Source organism: Ranitomeya variabilis, chromosome 7 (assembly GCF_051348905.1).
Source record: "Ranitomeya variabilis isolate aRanVar5 chromosome 7, aRanVar5.hap1, whole genome shotgun sequence".
Lineage (NCBI taxonomy): Eukaryota > Metazoa > Chordata > Amphibia > Anura > Dendrobatidae > Ranitomeya > Ranitomeya variabilis.
Genome location: NC_135238.1, coordinates 79,484,668 through 79,511,041, shown reverse-complemented (window position 1 = coordinate 79,511,041; position 26,374 = coordinate 79,484,668). Strand labels below are relative to the sequence as shown.

General features: G+C 43.0%; 1 protein-coding gene across 1 annotated transcript in view; it reads left to right on the top strand.

Annotated features, from left to right (window-relative positions):
- Positions 1–24,936, top strand: part of FOXK1 (forkhead box K1) — a 115,243-nt gene extending 90,307 nt beyond the window's left edge. The window contains exons 7-10 of the mRNA XM_077275339.1: positions 41–322; positions 10,700–10,918; positions 19,008–19,233; positions 22,481–24,936. Of these exons, the coding sequence (XP_077131454.1) occupies positions 41–322; positions 10,700–10,918; positions 19,008–19,198 (692 nt within the window). The 3' untranslated portion in view covers positions 19,199–19,233; positions 22,481–24,936. The remainder of the gene's footprint in view (positions 1–40; positions 323–10,699; positions 10,919–19,007; positions 19,234–22,480) is intronic.
- The last annotated feature ends 1,438 nt before the right edge of the window (positions 24,937–26,374 follow it).

Genomic DNA, 26,374 nt, shown 5'->3' with positions numbered 1-26,374 from the left:
ATTCATTCTTTCTGTATTTATTTCTGTTTTTTTGTGACAGGTTCTCCGGTGAGTTCTCAGCCAGTTATTATGGCCAAGCCTGTACCCCAAACAAATTTTGTGGCAAAACCTTTGACATACATGCCTACTTCCATCATGACCTCACAGCCGACCAGTCATGCCATCCACGTGGTGCAACAAGCGCCCACTGTCACCATGGTGCAGGTATTGAGCACACCTACCAATTCAGCAAATGGATACATAATTGCAAACCAGAGGCCACCTTGTACCAGAGATGAAATCCGTGGAACAGCAGTTATGGATGGTGTCTCATCTGTCAGAGGTCAGAATATGTTGCTTATTTTAAGACATTCTGTTTGCTCTATCCCACACATACTTTCTACTGTATATATGATTACCCTTGACTTTGGCAATAGTACAGTGGGTACGGAAAGTATTCAGACCCCTTACAACTTGTCACTCTTTGTTTCATTGCAACCATTTGGTAAATTCAAAAAAGTTCATTTTTTTCTCGTTAGTGTACACTCTGCACCCCATCTTGACTGAAAGAAACAGAAATGTAGAAATATTTGCAAATTTAATAAAAAAGAAAAACTGAAATATCACATGGTCATAAGTATTCAGACCCTTTGATCAGACACTCATATTTACGTCACATGCTGTCCATTTCCTTGTGATCCTCCTTGAGATGGTTCTACTCCTTCATTGGAGTCCAGCTGTGTTTAATTAAACTGATAGGACTTGATTTGTAAAGGCACACTCCTGTCTATATAAGACCTCACAGCTCATAGTGCATGTCAGACCAAATGAGAATCATGAGGTCAAAGGAACTGGTCAAGGAGCTCAGAGACAATATTGTGGCAAGGCACAGATTTGGCCAAGGTTACAACAGAATTTCTGCAGTACTCAAGGTTCCTAAGAGCACAGTGGCCTCCATAATCCTTAAATGGAAGAAGTTTGGGACCATCAGAAGTCTTCCTAGATCTGGCCGTCCAGCCAAGCTGAGCACTCGTGGGAGAAGAGCCTTGGTGAGAGAGGTAAAGAAGAACCCCAAGATCACTGTGGCTGAGCTCCAGAGATGCAGTAGGGAGATGGGAGAAAGTTCCACAAAGTCAACTATCACTGCAGCCCTCCACCAGTCAGGCCTTTATGGCATAGTGGCCCGACGGAAACCTCTCCTCAGTGCAAGACATATGAAAGCCCTCATAGAGTTTGCTAAAAAAACACATGAATTACTCTCAGACTATGAGAAATAAGATTCTCTGGTCTGATGAGATGAAGATAGACCTTTTTGGTGATAATTCTAAGCGGTATGTGTGGAGAAAACCAGGCTGTTATTATCCAGGCCGGGATTTGTTTCATGTTATTCTCTCCCCGATGTGGTCATGCTGGGGTTAACCTTCTCTGCCTCGTTTTGGGTTCAGTGTGGCTATTTCAGTCTGCTGTGCCTGCAGACCAATGTCAGTGATACTTCATGTTCCCAGGATAGAGCATCTGACCCCTTGATACCTTGTTTTTGTCCTCTGCCCGTTTAATCTGTTCCTGTGACTTCCCTTTCCTGCCACCCCGCTTGTCTTAGTATTCGCTCCCTGTTCTTGGACCTCTTGGTATGTGACCCGGCTTGTCTTCTGACCTGTTTGACTGTCTCTCGTCTCTGTTATCTCTGCTCCCGTCTGGCCCTGACTTCTGGCTTGTATTTGACCACGTGTATTGCTGTGACCTCTGGTACTTCTTGTCCTGACTGTTTCTGACTCGGCCCGTCTGACTACTCTTTCGCCACCAGGTGGCGCTTGTACTGCTGCTCAGTGGTGTTACGCTGTGTGTGCAACCTCTGTTCCCTCACCAGCATCCCCTGGTGGAGGTTGCGCTATACTGCACTGCAGCAGCATTATACAGGCACTGCTCCTCACCTACCCAATACAATCCTAACAGTGAAACGTGGTGGCAGCATCATGCTATGGGGGTGCTTTTCAGCTGCAGAGACAGGATGACTGGTTGTCATTGAAGGAAACATGAATGCGGCCAAGTACAGAGATATCCTGGATGAAAACCTCTTCCAGAGTGCTCTGGACCTCAGACCTGGCCGAAGGTTCACCTTCCAACAAGACAATGACCCTAAGCACACTGCTAAAATAACAAAGCAGTGGCTTCAGAACAACTCTGTGACCATTCTTGACTGGCCCAGGCAGAGCCCTGAAATAAACCCAATTCAGCATCTCTGGAGAGACCTGAAAATGGCTGTCCACCAACGTTCACCATCCAACCTGATGGAACTGGAGAGGATCTGCAAGGAAGAATGGCAAAGGATCCCCAAATCCATGTGTGAAAAACTTGTTGCATCATTCCCAAGAAGACACATGGCTGTACTGGCTCAAAAGGTGCTTCTACTCAATGCTGAGCAAAGGGTCTGAATACTTATGACCATGTCATATTCCAGTTTTTCTTTCTTAACAAATTTGCAAAAATGATTACATTTCTGTTTTTTTTTCAGTCAACATGGGGTGCAGAGTGTACCTTAGTGAGAAAAAATGAACTTTTTTGAATTTACTAAATGGCTGCAATGAAACAGAGTGAAAAACTTAAAAGGGTCTGAATACTTTCTGTACCCACTGGATGTATTGTAATTTGGCAGCAAGCGTAAGGTTAGCTGTCAGGTCTTCTCAGTCCTCATCTATTTTTAGTTCAGAGGAATATCTGCTTTGAGCTGAAGACCTGCGTGATCTTTGACATATTGCTAATAGTGTGTTGCCTGGCAATCCAGCTGATCAGACTGATTGTTGGGCAGTAAGTCCCTGGTAAAATGACTGTCAAACATGGCAGATGTTCAGTTTACAGAGTGCTTATTTTATTTCATATCTAATATATATTCCTTTTCAGTGCTGCAGATCTACAGACCCCCGCTGATCACTCAAAAAACGCACTGTAGCTTGCTTTTCAGCAAGAAGCGCTGATCTCCTGCGTGAGAGCACACAGAAAGCGGTGTATGGGTTCCATAGAGCGTCGATGAGCCTGTGGACAGTGAAGTCCAGCTCCGTACACTTTCTATTGAGCCCATACGCTGATGTATGCTATCTGTTGCGATCACGATCACTAATTTGCTGCATATGTTTGGAAGCTTCTACATAATAAATAAAATGTAAATAGGCACTCCTTAACCCCTTCCTGACATGTCTATTTTCCCTGTTTGCATTCTTTTTTTCTTTCTTCTTCTTTCCTTTTTATTTTTCTATCTACATAGCCATATGAGGGCTTGTTTTTTTTTTTGCGGAACGAGTACTTTTGAATGACATCATCCATTTTGTCAGGTGCCGTACTGGAAAGCAGGAAAAAAAATTCCAAATGCTGCGAAAATGTGAATGAAGCGCAATTCCACAATGTGTTTTGTTTTTTTGTTTGCCATAGAAAAAAACCTTTTTGCTTGTGTTTCCATTTTCAGAGATCTGTAATGCTTACAGTGTTTGGTTGACTGCGCTGTGTGACGGTTTTTATTGCGCTCTGAGTCTACGTTTTTATTGATACCATTGTAGTGTAGATATTATAACATCCCTATCGGATTCCTCACAAGTGATTCGTTAATTTCTGGTCTATCGAAACATATTTTGGCAATATACCAAGGTAATACATCTTCATTCAGAGTCACTGGTCTTGAACTGGTTGACAAACCCACAAGGGGAGGGGATTAAGCAAACATGCTTTCCACTGCGGAGGTTTCACAATTTAATGCACGCTTTCCCGCAGGTTGGAATTACCGCACCGAGTTATTGTATCTGTTCTAGGACACAAATAATTGTTGTATTCTTTAGGGAACATTGGTGACATGATTACATTTTTTTCTTCATTGTTTGTAGGTATTAAATGTTTCTAAATTATTCTCCCTTTTTTATCCCGATTCTCTCACACGAGAGAACATAGGTTTGTGCGACCCCTGCGGTAGTTGGGAATTGCCATGTAGTATTCCTATGATTATGGACTCGCAGTAGTCTAAAACACGTAGGGATTATCATGTATGCTGTTTCATTTCCCATCTGAATTTTGTATTTTTTATTCATGTTTCTATGAGGAAAGTTTTTTGAATAAAGTGGATTTTTAATCTTTACTGTGCCTGATTACAACTTGCCTTCTATGTTCAACTTTCCACAGAGGGGTCTGCAGCAGACCTCTGTCATCAAAGGGGTGTTGATGAGGTGCATGGAATGTTGTGCCCGCCAGCAATCTGTAAATGTGATTGTTAGAGATTGGCAGGGCATTTAACAAGTGGACTTCTGCTGTTAAGGCCCCGTCTCACATAGCGAGATCGCTGCTGAGTCACAAGTTTTGTGACGCAACAGCGACCTCAGTAGCGATCTCGCTATGTGTGACACGTACCAGCGATCAGGCCCCTGCTGCGAGATCGCTGGTCGTGTCAGAATGGCCTGGACCTTTTTTTGGTCGTTGAGGTCCCGCTGACATCGCTGAATCGGTGTGTGTGACACCGATCCAGCGATGTCTTCACTGGTAACCAGGGTAAACATCGGGTTACTAAGCGCAGGGCCGCGCTTAGTAACCCGATGTTTACCCTGGTTACCAGCGTAAATGTAAAAAAAACAAACACTACATACTCACCATCTGATGTCCGTCAGGTCCCTTGCCGTCTGCTTCCTGCTCTGACTGAGCCGCCGTACAGTGAGAGCAGAGCGCAGCGGTGACGTCACTGCTGCGCTCTCACTTTCCGGCCGGATCAGTCAGAGCAGGAAGCAGACGGCAAGGGACCTGACGGGCAACAGATGGTGAGTATGTAGTGTTTGTTTTTTTTACATTTACGCTGGTAACCAGGGTAAACATCGGGTTACTAAGCGCGGCCCTGCGCTTAGTAACCCGATGTTTACCCTGGTTACCCGGGTGCTGCAGGGGGACTTCGGCATCGTTGAAGACCGTTTCAACGATGCCGAAGTCGTTCCCCTGATCGTTGGTCGCTGGAGAGAGCTGTCTGTGTGACAGCTCCCCAGCGACCACACAGCGACGCTGCAGCGATCAGCATCGTTGTCTGTATCGCTGCAGCGTCGCTGTGTGAGACGGGGCCTTTAGAGGCAAGTGATGGCTGAATATTACAGCCATCATCTGCTGGGAAAGATGTTGTCTCAGGGTCATATGTCTGTAAGCGGTTACAATGGAACCATACGATCAACAAACTTCAGAAATCAATAGCATAGGCAAGTGGTAGAAATTTTTAAATGTATCATAGATAAAATCGGCCTCCTTCACCACTTATCAGACACTTTCTCACCTGCCTCCTGAACTTGTCATCCACCATGAAAAGTAGCTCAAGTCTGTTTTGCTCAAAGGAAACAGCCTGCAGAAGTCTCGGGACACAACCCATTATCTTCTGTGGAGAGCAGCAGGTAAAGGAACAGGAAGAGGGATATAACATGGCGCAGGGCGCTAGCCGTTGGCAAGGTACCTCCTCTCTTATGCCCTGGAACGTTACCTGAAGGTGGGTGTGCTGGCTGAGTGGGTGGACTTGTGCAATGGGGGCGCTACTGCCTCCCAGGAACACATGATGCCGGTGACTTCTCCTGGCCAGGATCAGATATTTGACAGTTCAGTGAGTGAGACCACAGTCAATTATAAACCTTTTACTAAATGATAACGTGCTTGGAATTAAATACTGTAGATAGTGGGTATCCATCCTTATGAATATTTTCTTCACAACACAAAGCATTTTCTACTTTACTCCCTCCCTCTCTATCTGCATCGCTCCTCTCAGCTTGGTACTACAGTCCAGTTAGCAAGAGTCCTATTCTCAACTCGCAGTTCTGCATATCCTTTCCCCTCTAGGGAAATCATGTTGCCAGTATGGCCGGTACTTAACTTCTGTCACTGACACCTTAAAACTCCATCCCGGGGCACTATCTTCCTTTCACCTACTCCTTCCCGTCTTGGCCCGTTACCTCTGAGTTACAAACTCTGGGCTGTACTGCTAGGTGTCCTCTCCCAGCACCCTGTCAGATCGATCACTCTGATCGGTCGCTTCTCTGCTTCTTACCACTAGGTTATCCTCTGTGACTGTCTCCTCTGGTGTTAGGGATACCCATGACATGCAGCACTGCTCACTGAGTAGACCTTAGGTCTGCTTTCTACGCAAAATGGGTCCTATCTGAAGTCCTGATAGGAAACTGTCTCTGTCCCTTCACCTTAAACCCTCAAATTCTGGGCTAATCCCAAACTTTAACTCTAACTCTCCTATCGGGAAACCTACTAAAACTCTTAACGCATGTCACAGTTTACATTTCACAATACGTTACACTTGTCTCCTTACAGTGAGACAGAAAAATATTGTTCAGAGCTCACATTAAAAGTTAAGACTGCTGTCTAGTGTTCTCCATGTTGCTGCAGTTCATCTCTGAGCTAAACAGTGAATGAAGAGCCGACCTTTCCTTCTCTGTACTGAGCTGTCTATGGGAGAAATCACTGCAGCCCGTCTCCTCCCAGCAATCAGTGGATTGCAAGTAACAGATAGAGCATGCAGAGGGGAGGAGTGGTAAGAATGCAGGATATGACCTGTAATGGCCAGATATAGTGTTATTCCTCATGTACACACAGGACAGCTTAGGCCTCTTTCACACTTATGTCTTTTGCCTAGCGTCGCAATGCGTCCTTCTGTGTAAAAAATGCATCCTGCAAAGTTGCCTGCAGGATGCGTTTTTTGCACATAGACTTGAATTACCGACGCATCGCGACGTATGGACACACGTTCCATATGTCGTGCACTGGATGCGTCGGTATTTGGCGGGCCGTCGTATCGTAAAAAACGTTCAAGGGAACGTTTTTTCATACGTTGTGTCCTGCATTTTAAACTGCGCAGGCGCGGCCGGAACTCCACCTCCTCCCTAGGACTTCACAATGGGCAGCGGACGCATTGAAAAACTGCGTCCGCTGCCCATGTTGTGCTAAAAAAAACTTCAACATCCGTCGGTACGTCACGCCGACGCTTAGCGACGGCCGCGTACCGACGGAAGTCTGAAAGAAGCCTTATTCTGATAAGTTAATTTAAAGCATAGTTACCCTTTTGTGTTCACAGCCAAGAATGGCAATCACAGCATGCCATATTATTCTTTGTGGCAATAACCAGATTTTCTGAAAATAAACTTAAGCGATCCTAAGGGTACTGTCACACAGTGGCATTTTCATCGCTACGACGGCACGATTCGTGACGTTCTAGCGATATAGTTACGATCTCGCAGTGTCTGACACGCAGCAGCGATCAGGGACCCTGCTGAGAATCGTACGTCGTAGCAGATCGTTTGAAACTTTCTTTCGTCGCTGGATCTCCCGCTGTCATCGCTGGATCGTTGTGTGTGACAGCGATCCAGCGATGCGTTCGCTGGTAACCAGGGTAAACATCGGGTTACTAAGCGCAGGGCCGCGCTTAGTAACCCGATGTTTACCGTGGTTACCAGCGTAAAAGTAAAAAAACAAACAAACCGTACATACTCACCATCTGATGTCCGTCAGGTCCCTTGCCGTCTGCTTCCCGCTCTGACTGACTGCCGGCCGGAAAGTGAGAGCAGATCACAGCGGTGACGTCACCGCTGCACTCTGCTCTCACTGTACGGAGGCACTCAGTCATAGCGGGAAGCAGACGGCAAGGGACCTGACGGACATCAGATGGTGAGTATGTACGGTTTGTTTTTTTTTACTTTTACGCTGGTAACCACGGTAAACTTCGGGTTACTAAGCGCGGCCCTGCGCTTAGTAACCCGATGTTTACCCTGGTTACCAGCGAACCTCGGCATCGTTGGTCGCTGGAGAGCGGTCTGTGTGACAGCTCCCCAGCGACCACACAACGACTTACCAACGATCACGGCCAGGTCGTATCGCAGGTCGTGATCGTTGGTAAATCGTATAGTGAGACGGTACCCTAAGTTAAGGGCTAATCTGAATTTGGCAAATAAATGGGATTTTTGTACAATGTAAAATAGATTTTTTTTTAGCACACTTTTATATCTGTTCTCATGCAGTAACTCAAACTGAACTTTAATTATTTTTTATTTATTTTTTTTATACCGGAGGATTAAAAATTTGTCCTGGTCAAGAGATGCACACAAAAGTGTGTGGGTAATTGAAAACCCCGCTCTGATATCTGTGCTGTTAATGTAATTTTAACGTTAAAAAAAGATACAAATTCCTCAACTTCCTTGGGCTTATACGGTTAATACATGATCAAGACCGAGAAGTCAAAAACCCTGAGGAATGGAACCATTTTAGAACCCTTTCTTATAACATTTATTTAAACTTGAATAGTTACTTAAAGTAACCCTGAGAAACGATTAATGCTGCCCAAAACACGGACAGTATGAATCATACAGTTATTGCACCCGTGTATGTTAATCGCTTCATTGGGGACACAGGCAACCATAGGTGTATTTTGCTGTTGTCAGGAGGCTGACACTAGGCAAAAAAAGAGTTGGCTCCTCCTCAGCAGGGTACACCATCCAGTGGGCGTGGCCTACTAGAGGTCGCGGCTCAATACAAGTGTATGGAGCTAGGCCACACCCACTGGACAGGCTCTGTCTTGGAATATACATATAGACCATCAAAAGAACCATTTGTAATCGATACCGAATAAGCCAATCATCAAGTGGATCGGTTAAACAGCACACAAAATGGGACACTCCTCAATACAACCAGAATATCAAGAAAAAAATGGAGTACTAAGTCCACAAATAATAATAAGGGTGTAACTTTAATAGAATACATGATCAGTACAAGAAACATCAAAAAATGATAATAGTAATGTACACAAATAAGAGAGACGCAAAAACAGCAAGGGATCAGGTATGTGGTGGTGTATGTGTCCCAGCTGAAACGCAACAGGGGTATTGAATAAAGTGCTAGTGCTTATAAGTTCAAAATATAGGAGTATAGGGGTTTAAACATTAATATATCCGGAGACCAATGCCATCAATCCAGTTAAATACCATGTTTCCAAATGCTTAACCCCTCGTCCCAAAGTGCTTACCCATCCTGCCGCTCAGACCAGAACAAACACCACTCCGCTACCGACGCGCGTTTCGCGTGAGCTTTTTCTAGGTGCGGTGAATATGTCTGGGAATATGTATAACTCATACATACCCTTTGTTCCCGACTCAGAAACCAGCGAATCCCCACAGCACACAGTGCATGAGCTGGGGGGATCCATAAGTGAAGTCACACAGAATGATTGCAGACTTATCAATTTGGACCCGACAAATCCTTTAAAGGGTCAAGGATGACATGGCAATGTACCTTGCAAAAATCTTACTCCCTTCCCTGCTGGAGTAAGTTTTGTGGCTTGTCAAACACTGCCAATTGTCTTGAATTTGACAAAAACCCCACTCCAACATTCAGAGCTGGGCGAAAATGAACACAAAAAGTCATAAGATTTTAGTGCAGCCTCAAGTTGCGACAACATTTTGCAACTTTTCAAAGCTTTTCACCCCAGAATTCTGGTGTAAAGGCTTTGATGACTCGGGCCTTTTATCTTTATGTAGTATTTTTTTGTTCTTACTTAGTTTTAGAGTTCTTACCATCCATATTCACAAACCCACTTGGGAAAATTGTGGTAAGGTATGCCAACATTCTCTTAACATAATCTCAAAGAGGAATACATGATGTGAGGTGGCGATCAGTAGGCCATAGTCACAAAAGTTACTATAAGCTGCACAGTCTCTGGTGTAGTAGCGTTATTGACTCCTTATACAGTCATTTTTTATGTTACACAGAGTTCAAGACATAAAGGGTGAATTGGGAGACTTGGGCTTGGACTTCCACTAGAGATGGAGAGGCTGCGGAAGAAAAAGTTCAAGAAGCCCATCAACTAAAGCTTGCTTCGACAGTTTAAACAATGTCCTGGATAAGGGGTCGAGGCTGTAAAATGGACTAGGTTTCTATATGACATGCACTGTTTTGAGTGGAAGAAACTTTTTAGCACCTTATGACAGATGACACAACTTCCCCGCAGTGTGTGAACTGGAATATGCAGTAAGACTAAGAAACTTCAGACTCTGTGGCTGGAGATGATGTGGACGAGATGATTCTACTTCATTTGCAGCTTGAGTTATGTGTGGCTTACGTGAACCACTGAAGTTACATTTTAAGCAATTTAAGGCTACGTTCACATTTGCGTTGTGCGCCGCAGCGTCGGCGCCGCAACGCACAACGCAAACAAAAACTCGGCAAAACGCATGCACAACGCTGCGTTTTGCGCCGCATGCGTCCTTTTTTCTATTGATTTTGGACGCAGCAAAAATGCAACTTGCTGCGTCCTCTGCGCCCGGACGCGTGCGCCGCAGTGACGCATGCGGCGCAAAACGCAAGTGCACCGCATGTCCATGCGCCCCCATGTTAAATATAGGGGCGCATGACGCATGCGGCGCCCGACGCTGCGGCGCGGACCGCAAATGTGAACGTAGCATTAGAGACACTCTTCTTGAAATCAATGGGGCTTGCTCATGACTTCCCTCTGTTATCATCTGGCATTTTATGAGAGATGGCGACCAAGTGCAACTTATGACTTTCATCAATACAAAGCAATAGACAACATAACTGGATGTGCTTGCATATGCGTTGCACTGATAAGTGCATGAATGCGGAATCATTAATGGCTTTTTAATTCCTTGTTGGCTTTAATTGAAAGTTATTTGGTAATTGTGTCTTATATGTGAAGTTTATTATTTTGCAGGTATGAAAGATGAGATGAATACTATCACGTTTGCTACAATTCCTACTCTACCAACCACAAGCAGAGTGATCCAGACTGTAGCAAGTGCATTACCCCAAAGTGTTCAGGGACAGAAAGTTACACTTCTTCAGCCCGCTGCCCCAGTCAGTATAGCCCAGCACTCGCCGGTGGTGACAAAAGAGGTTGTGACAACTGCCAGCCTTCCTGCAAATATATATGGTACGTAGACCACATACTACATAGATGTTGTACGAAAGACTAGTGTTCCACCCTTACCTGCCACCTCAGTGTATGGTACACTGCGCATACTCTTGTCCTGCATCTGCAACATGTGAACTCTGCCTTAATGTACATCTGCATTATGTTTTTTGTTAATATTGCTACTTAGCAAAATTTACGTTGATGTCTCCTAAATTATCTAAGTTACCTAGACACAATTGATGGTCACCAAACAGAAAGCTGAAGTATAGTCTTACTTTATTGTGGCATGCAACAACCAACCCCATACATCATGCATACAGGACAAGGAAGAGATCCCACAAAATATCCATAAAACCAATATTTTTATTAATCAAAATTAAAAAATACATAAACAGCAAAATGCTGTTATAGGGGACGCTGTGCACAATATCAAAAGAATAGGGGTGAAAAATAGTAATAGCAGTAAAATGAAAGGTATATCAGGGAGATCACTGCTCCAATACTAATCTATAATGGGTACATACTTATGATGTTAATCAATGCATATCAGTACAAACAAGCTGCTAACTAGCAAACCCCTCCAAATAAAATAATTCCACAGGATAAATAATATTATAAATATGAACACCAGGTTTATATGGGGATCCAAATAAAGATCACAAGTCACGCAGGTATGTATACTATAAGCCCCCGAATATGGTAAGACAGGAACAGACCAAAAGCAGTAAGTGGGTTAATTTAAAGTCCCTATCGTACCAAGGGCCTTAGCCTATCAATATAAAACCAGGCTGATAACATACAAGAAGGTAATTACCTGTGGAAATGGTGCTCCTAGCATCCCCTCACCCCGACGCGCGTTTCGCCACCAGCTGCTTCTTGGTTCGATAGGAACTTTGGATTAAGCCACTTGTTGCCTTTGGTCTGTTCCTGTCTTACCATATTCGGGGGCTTATAGTATACATACCTGCGTGACTTGTGATCTTTTTTTTGGATCCTCATATAAACCTGGTTTTCATATTTAGAATATTATTTATCCTGTGGAATTATTATTTTATTTGGAGGGGTTTGCATGTTAGCAGCTTGTTTGTACTGATGCATTGATTAACATCATAAGTATGAACCCATTATAGATTAGTATTGGAGCAGTGATCTCCCTGATATACCCTTCATTTTACTGCTTTTTCTATTTTTCACCCCATTCTTTTGATATTGTGCTCAGCATCCCCTATAATGGCATTTTGCTTTTTATGTATGTTTTAATTTTTAATAATACAAATATTGGTTTTATGGATATTTTGTGGGATCTCTTCCTTGTCCTGTATGCATGATATATGGAATTGGTTGTTGCATTATCTTTGAAGTGCCCCTGTAATATTGGTCACATGTTGATCTATTTATTGTGACATGGTTAATATAAAAACCACAGTGAAATGCTAGTAAATAAGAAATAAACAGCTGCACAGTGGACTGGGAACAAGATATTATATTGGGCAAAACTCCCATCAATAAGTTCTAGTGCATATAAAATTGATGAGGACCATTACTACATACAGTTATATGAAAAAGTTTGGGCACCCCTATTAATCTTAAGCTTAATGTTTTATAAAAATTGTTTATTTTGCAACAGCTATTTCAGTTTCATATATCTAATAACTGTTGGACACATGTTGTGAATTCTGCTCTTGGGCTCTCTCCGGTGGTTGTTAGTGGTAGTGCAGTGGTCTCTGGATTATAAGCTGGGCAGGTGTTTCTGCTTATTGCAGCTCTATTAGGTATTTAGGTTTGTAGGATCCATCAATCCCTGCCAGTCTTCCATTGTATCTTGGAGGGATTGCATCTCTGTCTGGCTCCACTGCCCTGCTGTCATTTCAGCTAAAGATAAGTGCCTTGTTTGGGTTCTCTGTAGCACGCATGCAGTGTGCTTTTATGTGCAGTGCAATCTATTGTGTTTTTGTCCAGCTTGACTTGTTTGGATTTTTCTGTCATGCTGTTTTCTCTGGAGATGCAGATATACATCCTATGTCTTTAGTTAGATGTAGTATATAGTATTTTCTGCTGTGGAATTTTCTAGTGTTTTAATACTGACCGCTTAGAATTCTGTCCTATCCTTTCTATCTAGCTAGAAGGGCCTCTTTTGCTAAACTCTGTTTTTTCTGCCTGTGTACGTATTTCCTCTTAAACTTGCAGTCAATATTTGTGAGGGGCTGCCTATCCTTTGGGGCTCTGCTCTGAGGTAAGATAGGATTTCCCATTTCCATCTTTAGGGGTATTTAGTCCTCCGGCTGTGTCGAGGTGTCTAGGCCTGATTAGGTACATCCCACGGCTACTTCTAGTTGCGGTGTCAGTATTAGGATTGTGGTCAGTACAGGTACCACCTACTCCAGAGATAGTCTCATGCGGCTCCGGGGTCACCGGATCACAACAGACACAGTAATGTTTCTGCCTTGAAATGAGGTTTATTGTACTAGCAGAAAATGTGCAATCTGCATTCAAACAAAATTTGACAGGTGCATAAGTATGGGCACCCTTATCATTTTCTTGTTTTAAATACTCCTACCTACTTTTTACTGACTTACTAAAGCACTTTTTTTGTTTTTGTAACCTCATTGAGCTTTGAACTTCATAGCCAGGTGTATGCAATCATGAGACAAGCTACTTAAAGTGGCCACTTGCAAGTTGTTCTCCTGTTTGAATCTCCTCTGAAGAGTGGCATCATGGGCTCCTCAAAACAACTGTCAAATGATCTGAAAACAAAGATTATTCAACATAGTTGTTCAGGGGAAGGATACAAAAAGCTGTCTCAGAGATTTAACCTGTCAATTTCCACTGTGAGGAACATAGTAAGGAAATGGAAGAACACAGGTACATTTCTTGTTAAGGCCAGAAGTGGCAGGCCAAGAAAAACATCAGAAAGGCAGAGAAGAATCCTCAGACCACCTCCAGAGAGCTGCAGCATCAACTTGCTGCAGATGGTGTCACTGTGCATCGGTCAACTATACAACGCACTTTGCACAAGGAGAAGCTGTATGGGAGAGTGATGCGAAATAAGCCGTTTCTGCAAGCACGCCACAAACAGAGTCGGCTGAGGTATGCAAAAGCACATTTGGAGAAGCCAATTTCTTTTTGGAAGAAGGTCCTGTGGACTGATGAAACCAAGATTGAGTTGTTTGGTCATACAAAAAGGCGTTATGCATGGCGGCAAAAAAACACAGCATTCCAAGAAAAACACTTGCTACCCATTTGGTGGAGGTTCCATCATGCTTTGGGGCTGTGTGGCCGATGCCGGCACCAGAAATCTTGTTAAAGTTGAGGACTGATTTCCTCTCAGTATCAGCAGATTCTTGACAATAATGTTCATGAGTAAGTGACAAAGTTGAAGTTACGCAGGGGATGGATCTTTCAGCAAGACAATGATCCAAAACACCGCTCCAAATCTACTCAGGCATTCATGCAGAGGAACAATTACACTGTTCTGGAATGGCCATCCCAGTCCCCAGACCTGAATATCATTGAACGTCTGTGGGATCATTTGAAGAGGGCTGTCCATGCTCGGCGACCATCAAACTTAACTGAACTGGAATTGTTTTGTAAAGAGGAATGGTCAAAAATACCTTCATCCAGGATCCAGGAACTCATTAAAAGCTACAGGAAGCGACTAGAGGCTGTTATTTTTGCAAAAGGAGAATCTACTAAATATTAATGTAACTTTTCTGGTGAGGTGCCCATACTTATGCACCTGTCAAATTTTGTTTGAATGCAGATTGCACATTTTCTGTTAGTACAATAAACCTCAATTCAAGGCAGAAACATTACTGTGTCCAACAGTTATTAGATATATGAAACTGAAATAGCTGTTGCAAAAAAAACTATTTTTATAAAACATTAAGCTTAAGATTAATAGGGGTGCCCAAACTTTTTCATATAACTGTACATAAAGGATTGCATAATGGCAATTGCTATATACATGTACAAACACCTGAAACTAAATAAGATTTCTATACAAGGTCATTGAGTATAATGCAGTAACTTAAAGGGTTATCTGGGACTTTAAGGGTCTTTTTTTTTATGTGACTAAGAACTTACAGGCAAGTAGTTGATGACTATCTGCCTGTTCTGTGCTGCAACGATCTGTTCCAGCTTAGGCTGCAGTTCTCCGGGTTCAGTTGACCTCATGTCAGCAGAGCAGTTCTTTGAATGTTGTTGTGGGGTATTTTGTGACTCCTTGAATGAGTTGTCATTTCGTTGTTGGGGTAATTTTGATCAGATTGACACTCCTGGGAAGGTTCACCACTGTTCCATGTTTTCGCCATTTGTGGATAATGGCTATCACTGTGATTCGCTGTAGTCCAAAAGCTTGAGAACTGGCTTTATAACCTTTTCCAGGTTGATGGCTGTCAATTACTTTGTTTCTCATTTGTTCCAGAATTTCTTTGGATCGCGGCCTGATGTCTGGCTTTTGGTCTACTTAACTTTTTCAGGCAGATCCTATTTAAGTGATTTCTTGATTGAGAACAGGTTTGGCAGTAATAAGGCCTGTATTTGGCTAGGGAATTTGAACTCCGTTTTCCAAAGATGTGATAACCCACAGTTAATCTATGTTATAAGTTGGGGGGGGGGCACTCACTTTTTTACACAGGGGCCTGTAGGTTTGGATTTATTTTTCTCTTAATAATAAAGATCTTCATTTAAAAACTGCATTCTGTGTTTACTTATGTTATCTTTTTCTAATATTTAAATTTGTTTGGTGAACTGGAACATTTAAGAGTGACAGGTGTGCAATAGAATGGGAAATCAGGAAGGGTGCAAACACTTTTTCACACAGCTGTATAGTACATTGTACAAAACTTCATTAACAGTGCATAGAAAATGCATGAGAACCATTACTACATATAACATGTATTTGTTCTCGTTCATTTTCTATACACTAGCACTTAGTGGAGTTTTGCCCGAAATAATATATACCGTATATACTCGAGAATAAGCCGAGATTTTCAGCCCATTTTTTTGGGCTGAAAGTCCCCCTCTCGGCTTATACTCGAGTCATACCCCTGGGGTCGGCAGGGGAGGGGGAGCTGGGGCTGTCTAGTTATACTCACCTACTCCCGGCGCGGTCCCTGCTTCTTCCAGCGCTGCATCTTCTTCCTGTACTGAGCAGTCACATGGTCCCGCTCATTACAGTCATGAATATGCGGCTCCACCTCCCATAGAGGTGGAGCCGCATATTCATGACTGCAATGTGCGGTAAGGGTGACCGCTCAATACTGGAAGAAGATGCAGCGCTGGAAGAAACAGGGACCGCGCCAGGAGCAGTAAGTATACGGGGAGGGGAGCGCTGCGCGATATCTACCGCTCCTCGTTCCGGTGCGGCTCAGTCATCAGCGTCCTCTGGCTGTGACGCTCAGGTCAGAGGGCGCGGTGACGTAGTCAGTGCGCGCCCTCTGCTGAGCATCAGTGCTGGAGACGGAGCCGCACGAGGAGCAGGTAAAAATTGAAAGCGCCGGCGTCCTGAGCGAAGAGGTGAGTATGTGATTTTTTTTTTTATTGCAGCAGCAGCAGCATTATATATGGCACAGCTTTCTATGGAGCATCTATGGGGCCATAATGAACGGTGCAGAGCATTCTATATGGCACAGCTTTCTGTGGAGCATCTATGGGGCCATACTGGACGGTGCAGAGCATTATATATGGCACAGCTTTCTGTGGAGCATCTATGGGGCCATAATGAACGGTGCAGAGCATTATATGTGGCACAGCTTTCTGTGGAGCATCTATGGGGCCATACTGAACGGTGCAGAGCATTATATATGGCACAGCTTTCTGTGGAGCATCTATGGGGCCATACTGAACGGTGCAGAGCATTCTATATGGCACAGCTTTCTGTGGAGCATCTATGGGGCCATAATGAACGGTGCAGAGCATTCTATATGGCACAGCTTTCTGTGGAGCATCTATGGGGCCATACTGAACGGTGCAGAGCATTATATATGGCACAGCTTTCTGTGGAGCATCTATGGGGCCATAATGAACGGTGCAGAGCATTATATATGGCACAGCTTTATATGGAGCATCTATGGAGCCATACTGAACGGTGCAGAGCATTATATATGGCACAGCTTTCTATGGAGCATCTATGGGGCCATAATGAACGGTGCAGAGCATTATATATGGCACAGCTTTCTGTGGAGCATCTATGGGGCCATACTGAACGGTGCAGAGCATTATATATGGCACAGCTTTCTATGGAGCATCTATGGGGCAATAATGAACGGTGCAGAGCATTATATGTGGCACAGCTTTATGTGGAGCATCTATGGGGCCATACTGAACGGTGCAGAGCATTATATATGGCACAGCTTTCTATGGAGCATCTATGGGGCAATAATGAACGGTGCAGAGCATTATATGTGGCACAGCTTTATGTGGAGCATCTATGGGGCCATAATGAACGGTGCAGAGCTTTATATATGGCACAGCTATATATGGATAATATATGGGGCAATAATCAACGGTATGGAGCATTATATGTGGCACAGCTTTATATGGAGCATCTATGGGGCAATAATGAATGGTATGGAGCATCTATTTTTATTTTTGATATTCACCGGTAGCTGCCGCATTTCCTACCCTAGGCTTATACTCGAGTCAATAAGTTTTCCCAGTTTTTGTGGCGAAATTAGGGGGGTCGGCTTATACTCGGGTCGGCTTACACTCGAGTATATACGGTATGTAGTAATGATTTGCATACATTCTATATGCATTAGCACTTATTAATAGCTTTTCGCACAATGTAATATCTTGCGCTCGGTCCATTGTAAACCGAAAACATTTTACTGGAGTACAATGGTGTGCATGCAAAATAGGACCATGTTCACACTGGCCATCAAACAGACAAAAACCCAAGACCGAAACTAAAATTAACATACCGCAAATGATAAACCAATGAATCACAATGGCGCTGAACACGTGTGGCTGAAAGCACAGCAGCAGGCAATTAAGCTAGTGTGGTGTGTGAAACTGCCTAAATGCCGAAAAATGAATGATAAAAAAGATTGCTGCGCTGAGAGGCACTTACAGATGAGTGTATAGTCCTGTGAAGGGAAGATCCACTTGCGTGGCGGTTTCTTCCCCACTGTCCACTGATGTCAGATGCGGGAGCGTACTCCCAAAGGCTGCAATCCCCCTTGAACACGCCGCTGATACACAGCGGTTAGCCTCGCCAATGGCGTCGCTGTCAGAGTAGCGTGGTGAGCGGGGGGGCGTGGTCGAGCGGTGATGTCACCTGTCCGTGTATGACGGACGTGTGTAGGGGCCAATTCTGACGCGTTTCGAGGGAACCGTCCCTCTTTCTCAAGGTACCTCAGTGGTACTGTGGGGAAGAAACCGCCACGCAAGTGGATCTTCCCTTCACAGGACTATACGCTCATCTGTAAGTGCCTCTCAGCGCCGCAATCTTTTTTATCATTCATTTAAATTAACATACGCTGCTGTAAGTAAATAAGTAAAAGCAATAGTGCATATATGATTAAATCAATTTGGAAACTTGGTGAACACCGTTTTTGATAAAAGCGTAAAAGCCATCCCACCAACGTGAAGGTGTACCCAAGTTCGGGATGGTCCTAACCTCTAGTATTAAAACCTTACCATGTGTCATAGTGACGTCCTTTTTTATATATATCAAAAACGGTGTTTACAAACTTCCCAATGTCATTTATATGCACTATTGCTTTTACTTATTTACCTTCAGCAGGGTATATGTTCATTTTTGCTTCTGTCTTGGGTTTTTGCTTGGTCCATTGTGTAGCCATTTTTCCTGCTTTACTAGAAATTATCTGCCTTTATTGTGTTTTCAATTAATCATACCATAATAAAATATGAATATATTTTCAGATCTCTGTTGTTCGGTTTTTATGTGGTTATGTAATTAATATATTTTGAATACATCACCAGAGTAAATAGTGTTGTTGATGTATAGGTGTATGCTCCCAAATTACCGTATCGGAAAAATGGAGTTTGGGTGCCACCTAAATATCCTCTATTACTAAAGTGATAAGTTTGTTACTACTACTGAATGTGTGATAACCTTATTGTCAATCTTGCTTTCTGGCAGCTCTTACAAACCCACTTCAGCTCCTCGCTGCTCAGGCCAGCACCTCTCTACCTGTGTCTGTATCCTGTGCTGTTGGTCGAGAGGCCCAAAAAGAGCCAGAGGCAAAAAGAGCACGACTGGATGAGGGCTGTGTACCACAAGCTGAAGTGATCGCATCTCTGTCAGCACAAGTAGAAGGGACAGGAGAATGAGACAAGATAAAATGTTTGTAAAGATGATTGTTCAGGTAAATCTGATAATACATTATCAGTTAGAATGCAGCAATAATTTGCAATGTATCCCTTTTCCATAAAATAGGGGATAACTTGCTGACCAATGAGGCTGTGTGCACACGGTGTGTTTTTGGTGCGATTCCGTGGCGTTTTTTCCACGTTTAAGTGGGCCGAAAACAAGGAATCCATATGCCAGCGAATTCAATGAGAATCCTGAAGTGCTGTGCACATGATCAGTAATTTTCCTTTTGAGTATTTGCAGTGCGTTTTTTCTGCAGCATGTCAATTTTTTGTGCGGATTGTTAGCATTTTTCACCCATGACTTCAATTGAGTCAGTCAAACCCTCAGCAAAAACTTAGGTATAATAATGTTTGCAGATTTGCTGAGATTTTGCTTGCGTTTTTACGGACTTCCTATGGTGTTCCCCACGCTGTCATCTGAGTGACAGAGTGGGAAACACATGCACGGCGGTTCTGATCAGCAGTAATGTTACCGCCAGTAAGATTGTTATCATCGGTGAGAGCACTGCTGGGTCACGCTGTCAGATGTTAGTGTGACCCCGCATTTGTGATTGTGACCTGCAGTAAAAAGCTTACCACAGATTACCTGCGTTGGCTGATGCGTGACTACTACTCCCATCAGCTGACTCATGCTGTCAGTAATAGCAGACGCCGCTAATGGGAGAAATAGTGTCTCGTCAGTCGACACCTGTGCTCAAACTTAAAAAAAAGAAAATGTTAAAAAAAAAAAACATTTAAAATAATTAAATTCTTATAAAAATAAAGAGACATTATACTCGCCTAACACCAAATCCCTGAAGCCCTTGCCTCCTGCAAAAAAATGTAAAATAAAAAAAACATATAGTCACCTTAATGCCCAATCCCCGATGCCCATGTCTCCTGTAAATAATCAAAAATCATAAACAACCATATACTTTTCTGTCTACCGTAATCCAGAGTGTCCCACTGCAATATCACTTGTAGAACAGTCACATCAGGATATGTACCGTATTTTCCGGCGTATAAGACGACTTTTTAACCCCTAAAAATTGTCCCAAAAGTCAGGGGTCGTCTTATACGCCGGGTACGATCCTGGATGTTCCAAGGGTCTGAAGGAGAGGAAACTCTCCTTCAGGCCCTGGGATCCATAATCATGTAAAAAATAAAGAATAAAAATAAAAAATATAGATATACTCACCCCTCCGAGAAGCCTGGCTGTCACCTCTGCAAGCGTCTGCCTCCTTTCCTAAGAATTGCAGAGCGTGAAAGACCTTCGATGACGTCACAGTCAGGTGACCGGTCACATGAGCGGTCACTGACCAATCACAAGACCGTGACGTCATCGAAGGTCCTTCACGCTCTGCAGTTCTTAGGAACGGAGGCAGACGCTTGCAGCGGTGACAGCCAGGCTTCTCTGAGGGGTGAGTATATCCATATTTTTTATTTTTATTCTTTATTTTTTGCATGAATATGGATCCCAGGACCTGAAGGAGAGTCTCCTCTCCTTCAGACCCTGGGAACCACACGCCGTATAAGATGACTGGGCGTGTAAGATGACCCCCGTCTTATACAGCAGGCATATCCCAAATTCCATATTTTATATGGAAAAGTTGGGGGTCGTCTTATACGCCCAGTCGTCTTATACACCAGAAAATACGATCTACATACGGTATAACTTAGCACTCAACTTGGGATGCTTGAACAGAGGAATTTATTTTGCGGTATACACCAACGTTTCAGTTCAAATCGAACCTTCTTCAAGTGCATATGATGCAATGAACCCGGATGTCATCGGGCTTAATCAAATCTACGTAGGGGAAAGAAAGCCGTAGTATGCGGAGAGAAGTATCACTATGGGGTTAGTAATGGGGGCGTCTTATAAACGCCTCTCCATTACTAACCTCTGGGCTTGATGTCACCAGACAATACAAAGATGACATCTACCCCCCCCCCCCCCCCCCCCCTATTTATTACCCCACTTGCCACCGCTACAGGGCTAGTCAGAAGTGTGGGGCGCATCTTATTGATGCGCCATTTCTGGGGCGGCTGAGAGCTGATGTTTTTAGTCTGGGAGGGGGCCAATAACCATGGCCTTTTCCCAGAATATTAACAGCAGTCCTCAACAATCAGCTTTCCCTCTGCTGGGTATGAAAATTACATGGGAGCCCACGTAATATTTTTTTCTATTTTTTATATATAAATTTTTAGTAAAAATTAACAGGCATCGCATTGTACACTGATTTCTGCCTGTTGCTGTGTGGTTACAGCCTATGTAAGTCCATTTTGTTAATGCTGCTACATAGGCTGGTGACTTTGTTTGTGTGTTTATTTAATTCTTTACTTACGGGTTTTAGTAATGAGGGCTTGGTGTCAGTGACAGCTGCTGACACCAAGCTCAACCCCGTCAGCCTGATGCAACTACATCAGAATGAAAAAGAAGGTGTTGAACAAAGAAATTACATGATAAAACATTTGTTTTTAATATCTTTATTTAGCTCAAAAAAGCCTTCATTGCATTACAAAAATTTGGTAAAAAGCGCGTTTTTGCCTCAGCGTTTTTGCTGCCAAGAGATGCGTAAACCTTGCAGAAATTTCTGCCATCAAATACTAAACCTGCGCACATACCTTGGGGGAATGTTCCCATTTTCAGGAATTGCTGTGGGTTTGAGGCGGTGTATTTATGCAGTGATCAGATGTTACAGCATACTGGATAGGATTTCTTGAAATTCCATGTCCACTATGCGACTGTGCACCTGCGGATCATCCGCGGATACTGACATGCGGCACGTCTTTCAAGACCGCAGCATGTCAATTACTCTTGCGGACACGATAGTCTTCGTAAGAGAAATTACATCGATAGAATGTGTTGAAAGTGGTAAATCTGCATGGTTCAGTGAACACATGCGGATTTACCTGCGTTCAATAGAACGCAGCGAATATACACTGTGTCCTAAGCGCAGCTACAGCCGGAACATGGGCATATAGCCTAAGGGTCTGAGAGTCTGACTCTGACCCCGCTTTACTCATTGTTAATGGGACTGCTGTTAATAGACAAGCGCTGTTCTCTGCATTTGCTCATCCTAGCATGCACATCTCCACTACATGGTTCAAGCAGTCGGACCCCCTGCAATCAGCAAGTTATCGGCTATCTTATGGCAAACATAATGTACACTTAAGACTTCTATTAGCCTTATAATATAACAGCTGAACATAGATTTATTTGTTTTATGTGACATTAATTGATGTATTGTCATCTTGCAGGTCTTGGTGCACTGGAGGTGAATTCTCAGTAATCAAGTGCCTTTCCCCAGATGGATATTTAGACAATGCATCACCAGCCACAACATAAAGCGGATCTGTAGCCAAAGTGCTGCATGTTTTCTAATAAGCTATATACAAAATGGTGCAGCTTTTGTAAGACTCCTTAACACAGTCCAAGATCATTTGGCATCTAGATTAGTGTGCAGGATCCTGAGTTCTTCATGACGCTGTTTGTGGGATCACGTGATTGTGAGTGTAGTGTGTAGGGTAAACTCAGTCCTGGTATATCCGTGCACAGTGTATGCAGCATGGTCCTGGAGTGCAGTGTACAAGATTGCAGGCAATTTTGTGCAGAATCGCCTGGTTATATGGCCAATGTGTGCAAAATTCTTACAGTGGATTGTAAGCGATTAAAGGGAAAAATCAGTCATTACTCGTAAACTTATCTGACCATTTGAGCTGTAAAAAAAAAAAAAAAAAAAAAACACTGCCGGACCCTCCACTTTTAGCATCATAGCTAATGGTTATTACTCATTCAATGAGTGTTCCTTTCCATCATTTCTTAAGCACTATTTTATGAAACCCTTTTTATTTCTACATTAGCCTTGGATTTTAATAGCTATACAAACCTACCCTGAAGAGTTTGCTCTCCCTCGGCTGACCACTTTTTCATTTGTAATGTAAAGATTCACAGAAAACTGCATTGTGTGTGAGACAGAGTAAAGATCTGACTATGACGGCTGGATCTGAATGCACTCATATAGCTGATGATTTCTTGGGTTCTGTCACTATAGCACTTATATGGACGTCATATGTGCCAATGAATCCTTCATTAGTAATACAATTCTTTAATGACTTGCTTGTAAGAACCCATTTTTGTTCATAACGGTGAACATAGACATCCCAGTTAATCTTTGTGTCCTGATGGAGCCCGGGCAGTCTATGACCACCTAATCTTATGTGCTGTAGTATACTGCTTATTTTCTGTCCAAACAATGCAGAGCATATCCCACCTGTGTGGACTTGACCTTAAAGAGGTTGTCCAGGTTTGGCACAAAAGTCTGCAGTCACTCTGACTGTAGACTTGTGAATCCTCACAGTTGTGAGGATTCTCTAGTGCCAGGAACAGGCAGTTATGCATGTGTAAGCATGTGATGAGCATACGCATGCATATCTCATACTTGCAGTCACCCGACCTCCCAGTCTCGCTGTCGTCACCGAAGAATACTGACAGTGCGCGATGTGAGGATTCACAAGTCTGCAGTCACAATAGAGTGACTGCAGTCTTTAATGTCAAACATGGGGTTGTCCGGTCTTGCGGTAAAAGACTGCATGTGACTGCAGACTTCTGAATCCTAACAGCATGTACACCGCACTGTGAGGATTCTCCAGTTTGACTGGTGGTCATGTGCAATTTACATACACATAGTCACTCGGCAACTAGACTTGCCCTGCTTCGCTCAGGCAAGTGAATTGAGTGAGACCACACACCTCTTGTGGAAGTGTGCAAATCGTGCATGCTTGTGATCATGTTAATGACTGGTCTTGGCAGCGACACCGGAGAATCCTGACAGCGTGCAGTGCACACTGTAATGGTTGAGAAGTCTGCAGTCACATGGAGTGACTGCAGACTTCCATCACAAGACCCAACAAGCCCTTTAATGTGATCAAGTCCCTTGCGAATAACTTTCCATAACAGCTAAACATCCTGTACTCTAAAGCAAATTACAGTTCAATCTTTTTAATTGATATCGCACATGGAACCATTGATCTTTTAAATTAATTTTGCACAAGTCAGATCATTGTCAGTAAGGCTATCGCATCACACTCCAAGTTGTCATCTGCCCAGCAGCCTTCATGCATTCAGTTAGTAGAAATTGCCCTAGAGCTCTGAGGCCATCCTGTTGAAATTGTTCACCAAACTGTGGCCTGAGTACACATTCTGAAAAGTTCTCATAGCGGCTGAACTAGGTCAGGTCGCTAGAAAACATGTAATCATTTTGTGCTTTATGTGGAAACACAATTTTGATTCTAGATTACATTTTAATATAAGAAAGTAAAATATATTTAATTTAATTGTTGAGTAGAGTTCTTTAATGAGAAAGAAGCATAGCATTGATCTTATTTCTTTTTTCAGTAGATTAAAATGAGCATACTTACATTTCTGGGTGTTAAATCAATGATAGAACAGCCAGGAATGAAAGGACATTCATTTTAAAGGAATCCTGCCACTGACATGCATTACTGATGCTTCATGTTTGTTTTTCTTCCTTTTTTTTTTTTATGAAAATTTGAACCTAAAATACACGTGACTTTTTCAGATATCTCTCATGATTCAGTTACTTGTAAGAATTGCTTTTCTGATCTGCTGCTTTTTTCTTCTAGGGGTTAATAAAGTGAGGCTGGTATTGTAACTAAATACATTGCAGGAAGCCAGGGTGCACAAAATGACTGGCTTCTGACTTTCTGGAGTCATTTTTTCGTTCTCCACAAATTTAGATATACTCTTGTTTTTCAATGTTACACCATGCCTATACTCTATATTTTAGACCACATTGATTGCAAAGTGTTATATATTTTTGAACCGAAGTTACTATTTTATTTTTTGACATTTCTGTTGTAATTTCTTGGATGGTCCTGACATATACAGGACATCTCCGACTGCTGCTAGCACAAGAAAAGCTTTTGCTTTCCTGCATTTCAGTGTATATAAGGCTACATTCCCACGATGAGCTTTGGATGAGTTTTTTATGCCGTGTATTTTTGAAAAAATGCAAGTAACCAATTTTACTTAATGGGTGCAGAAAATCTGCAACATTAAAAATTTACCAAAAGGTCATCATGAGAACGTAGCCTAATACAGGCTATATTAAGACTAATCCGATAAAATGGGAAAGTCGTAATTTAGGAGATTTAAGGCTGGCTTTCACGCACAGCGTTTTTCAGAAAAACAACACCTTTTTTTCTTCCTAGTTTTAACTGTGTCTTTTCCAAGAAAGCACAACCACTATATGTGACGTTAAGGGTACACCCACATCTGCATATACAAAGTAGCTGAGATTCTCAGCGAGAAAATTGGCGAAGGTCATGCTTTTTTTCCCCCAAATTAGCATCTGTATGACATGCGTATGCAATAAGTTTTTAACATCAGCTTTTACATACAATGGGTATGGAAATGATTCAGACCTCTTTAAATTTTTCACTCTTTATTGAATTTACCAAATGGCAGCAATGAAACAAAGTTCATTTTTTCTCATTAATGTACACTCTGCACCCATTCTTGACTGAAAAAAAACAGAAATGTAGAAATTTTTGCATGGTCATAAGTATTCAGACCCTTTGCTCAGACACTCATATTTAAGTCACATGCTGTACCTTTCCTTGTGATCCTCCTTGAGATGGTTCTACTCCTTCATTGGAGTCCAGCTGTGTTTAAACTGATAGGACTTGATTTGGAAAGTCATACACCTGTCTATATAAGAGCTCACAGTGCATGTCAGACCAAATGAGAATCATGAGGTCAAAGGAACTGGACAAGGGGCTCAGAGACAGAATTGTGGCAAGGCACAGATCTGGCCTAGGTTACGAAAGAATTTCTGCAGTACTCAAGGTTCCTAAGAGCACAGTGGTCTCCATAATCCTTAAATGGAAGAAGTTTAGGACCACCAGAAATCTTCCTAGACCTGGCTGTCCAGCCAAACTGAGCAATCGTGGGAGAAGAGCCTTGGTGAGAGAGGTAAAGAAGAACCTCAAGATCACTGTGGCTGAGCTCCAGAGATGCAGTAGGGAGATGGGAGAAAGTTCCACAAAGTCAACTATCACTGCAGCCCTCCACCAGTCGGGTCTTTATGGCAGAGTGGCCTGACGGAAGCCTCTCCTCCTCAGTGCAAGACA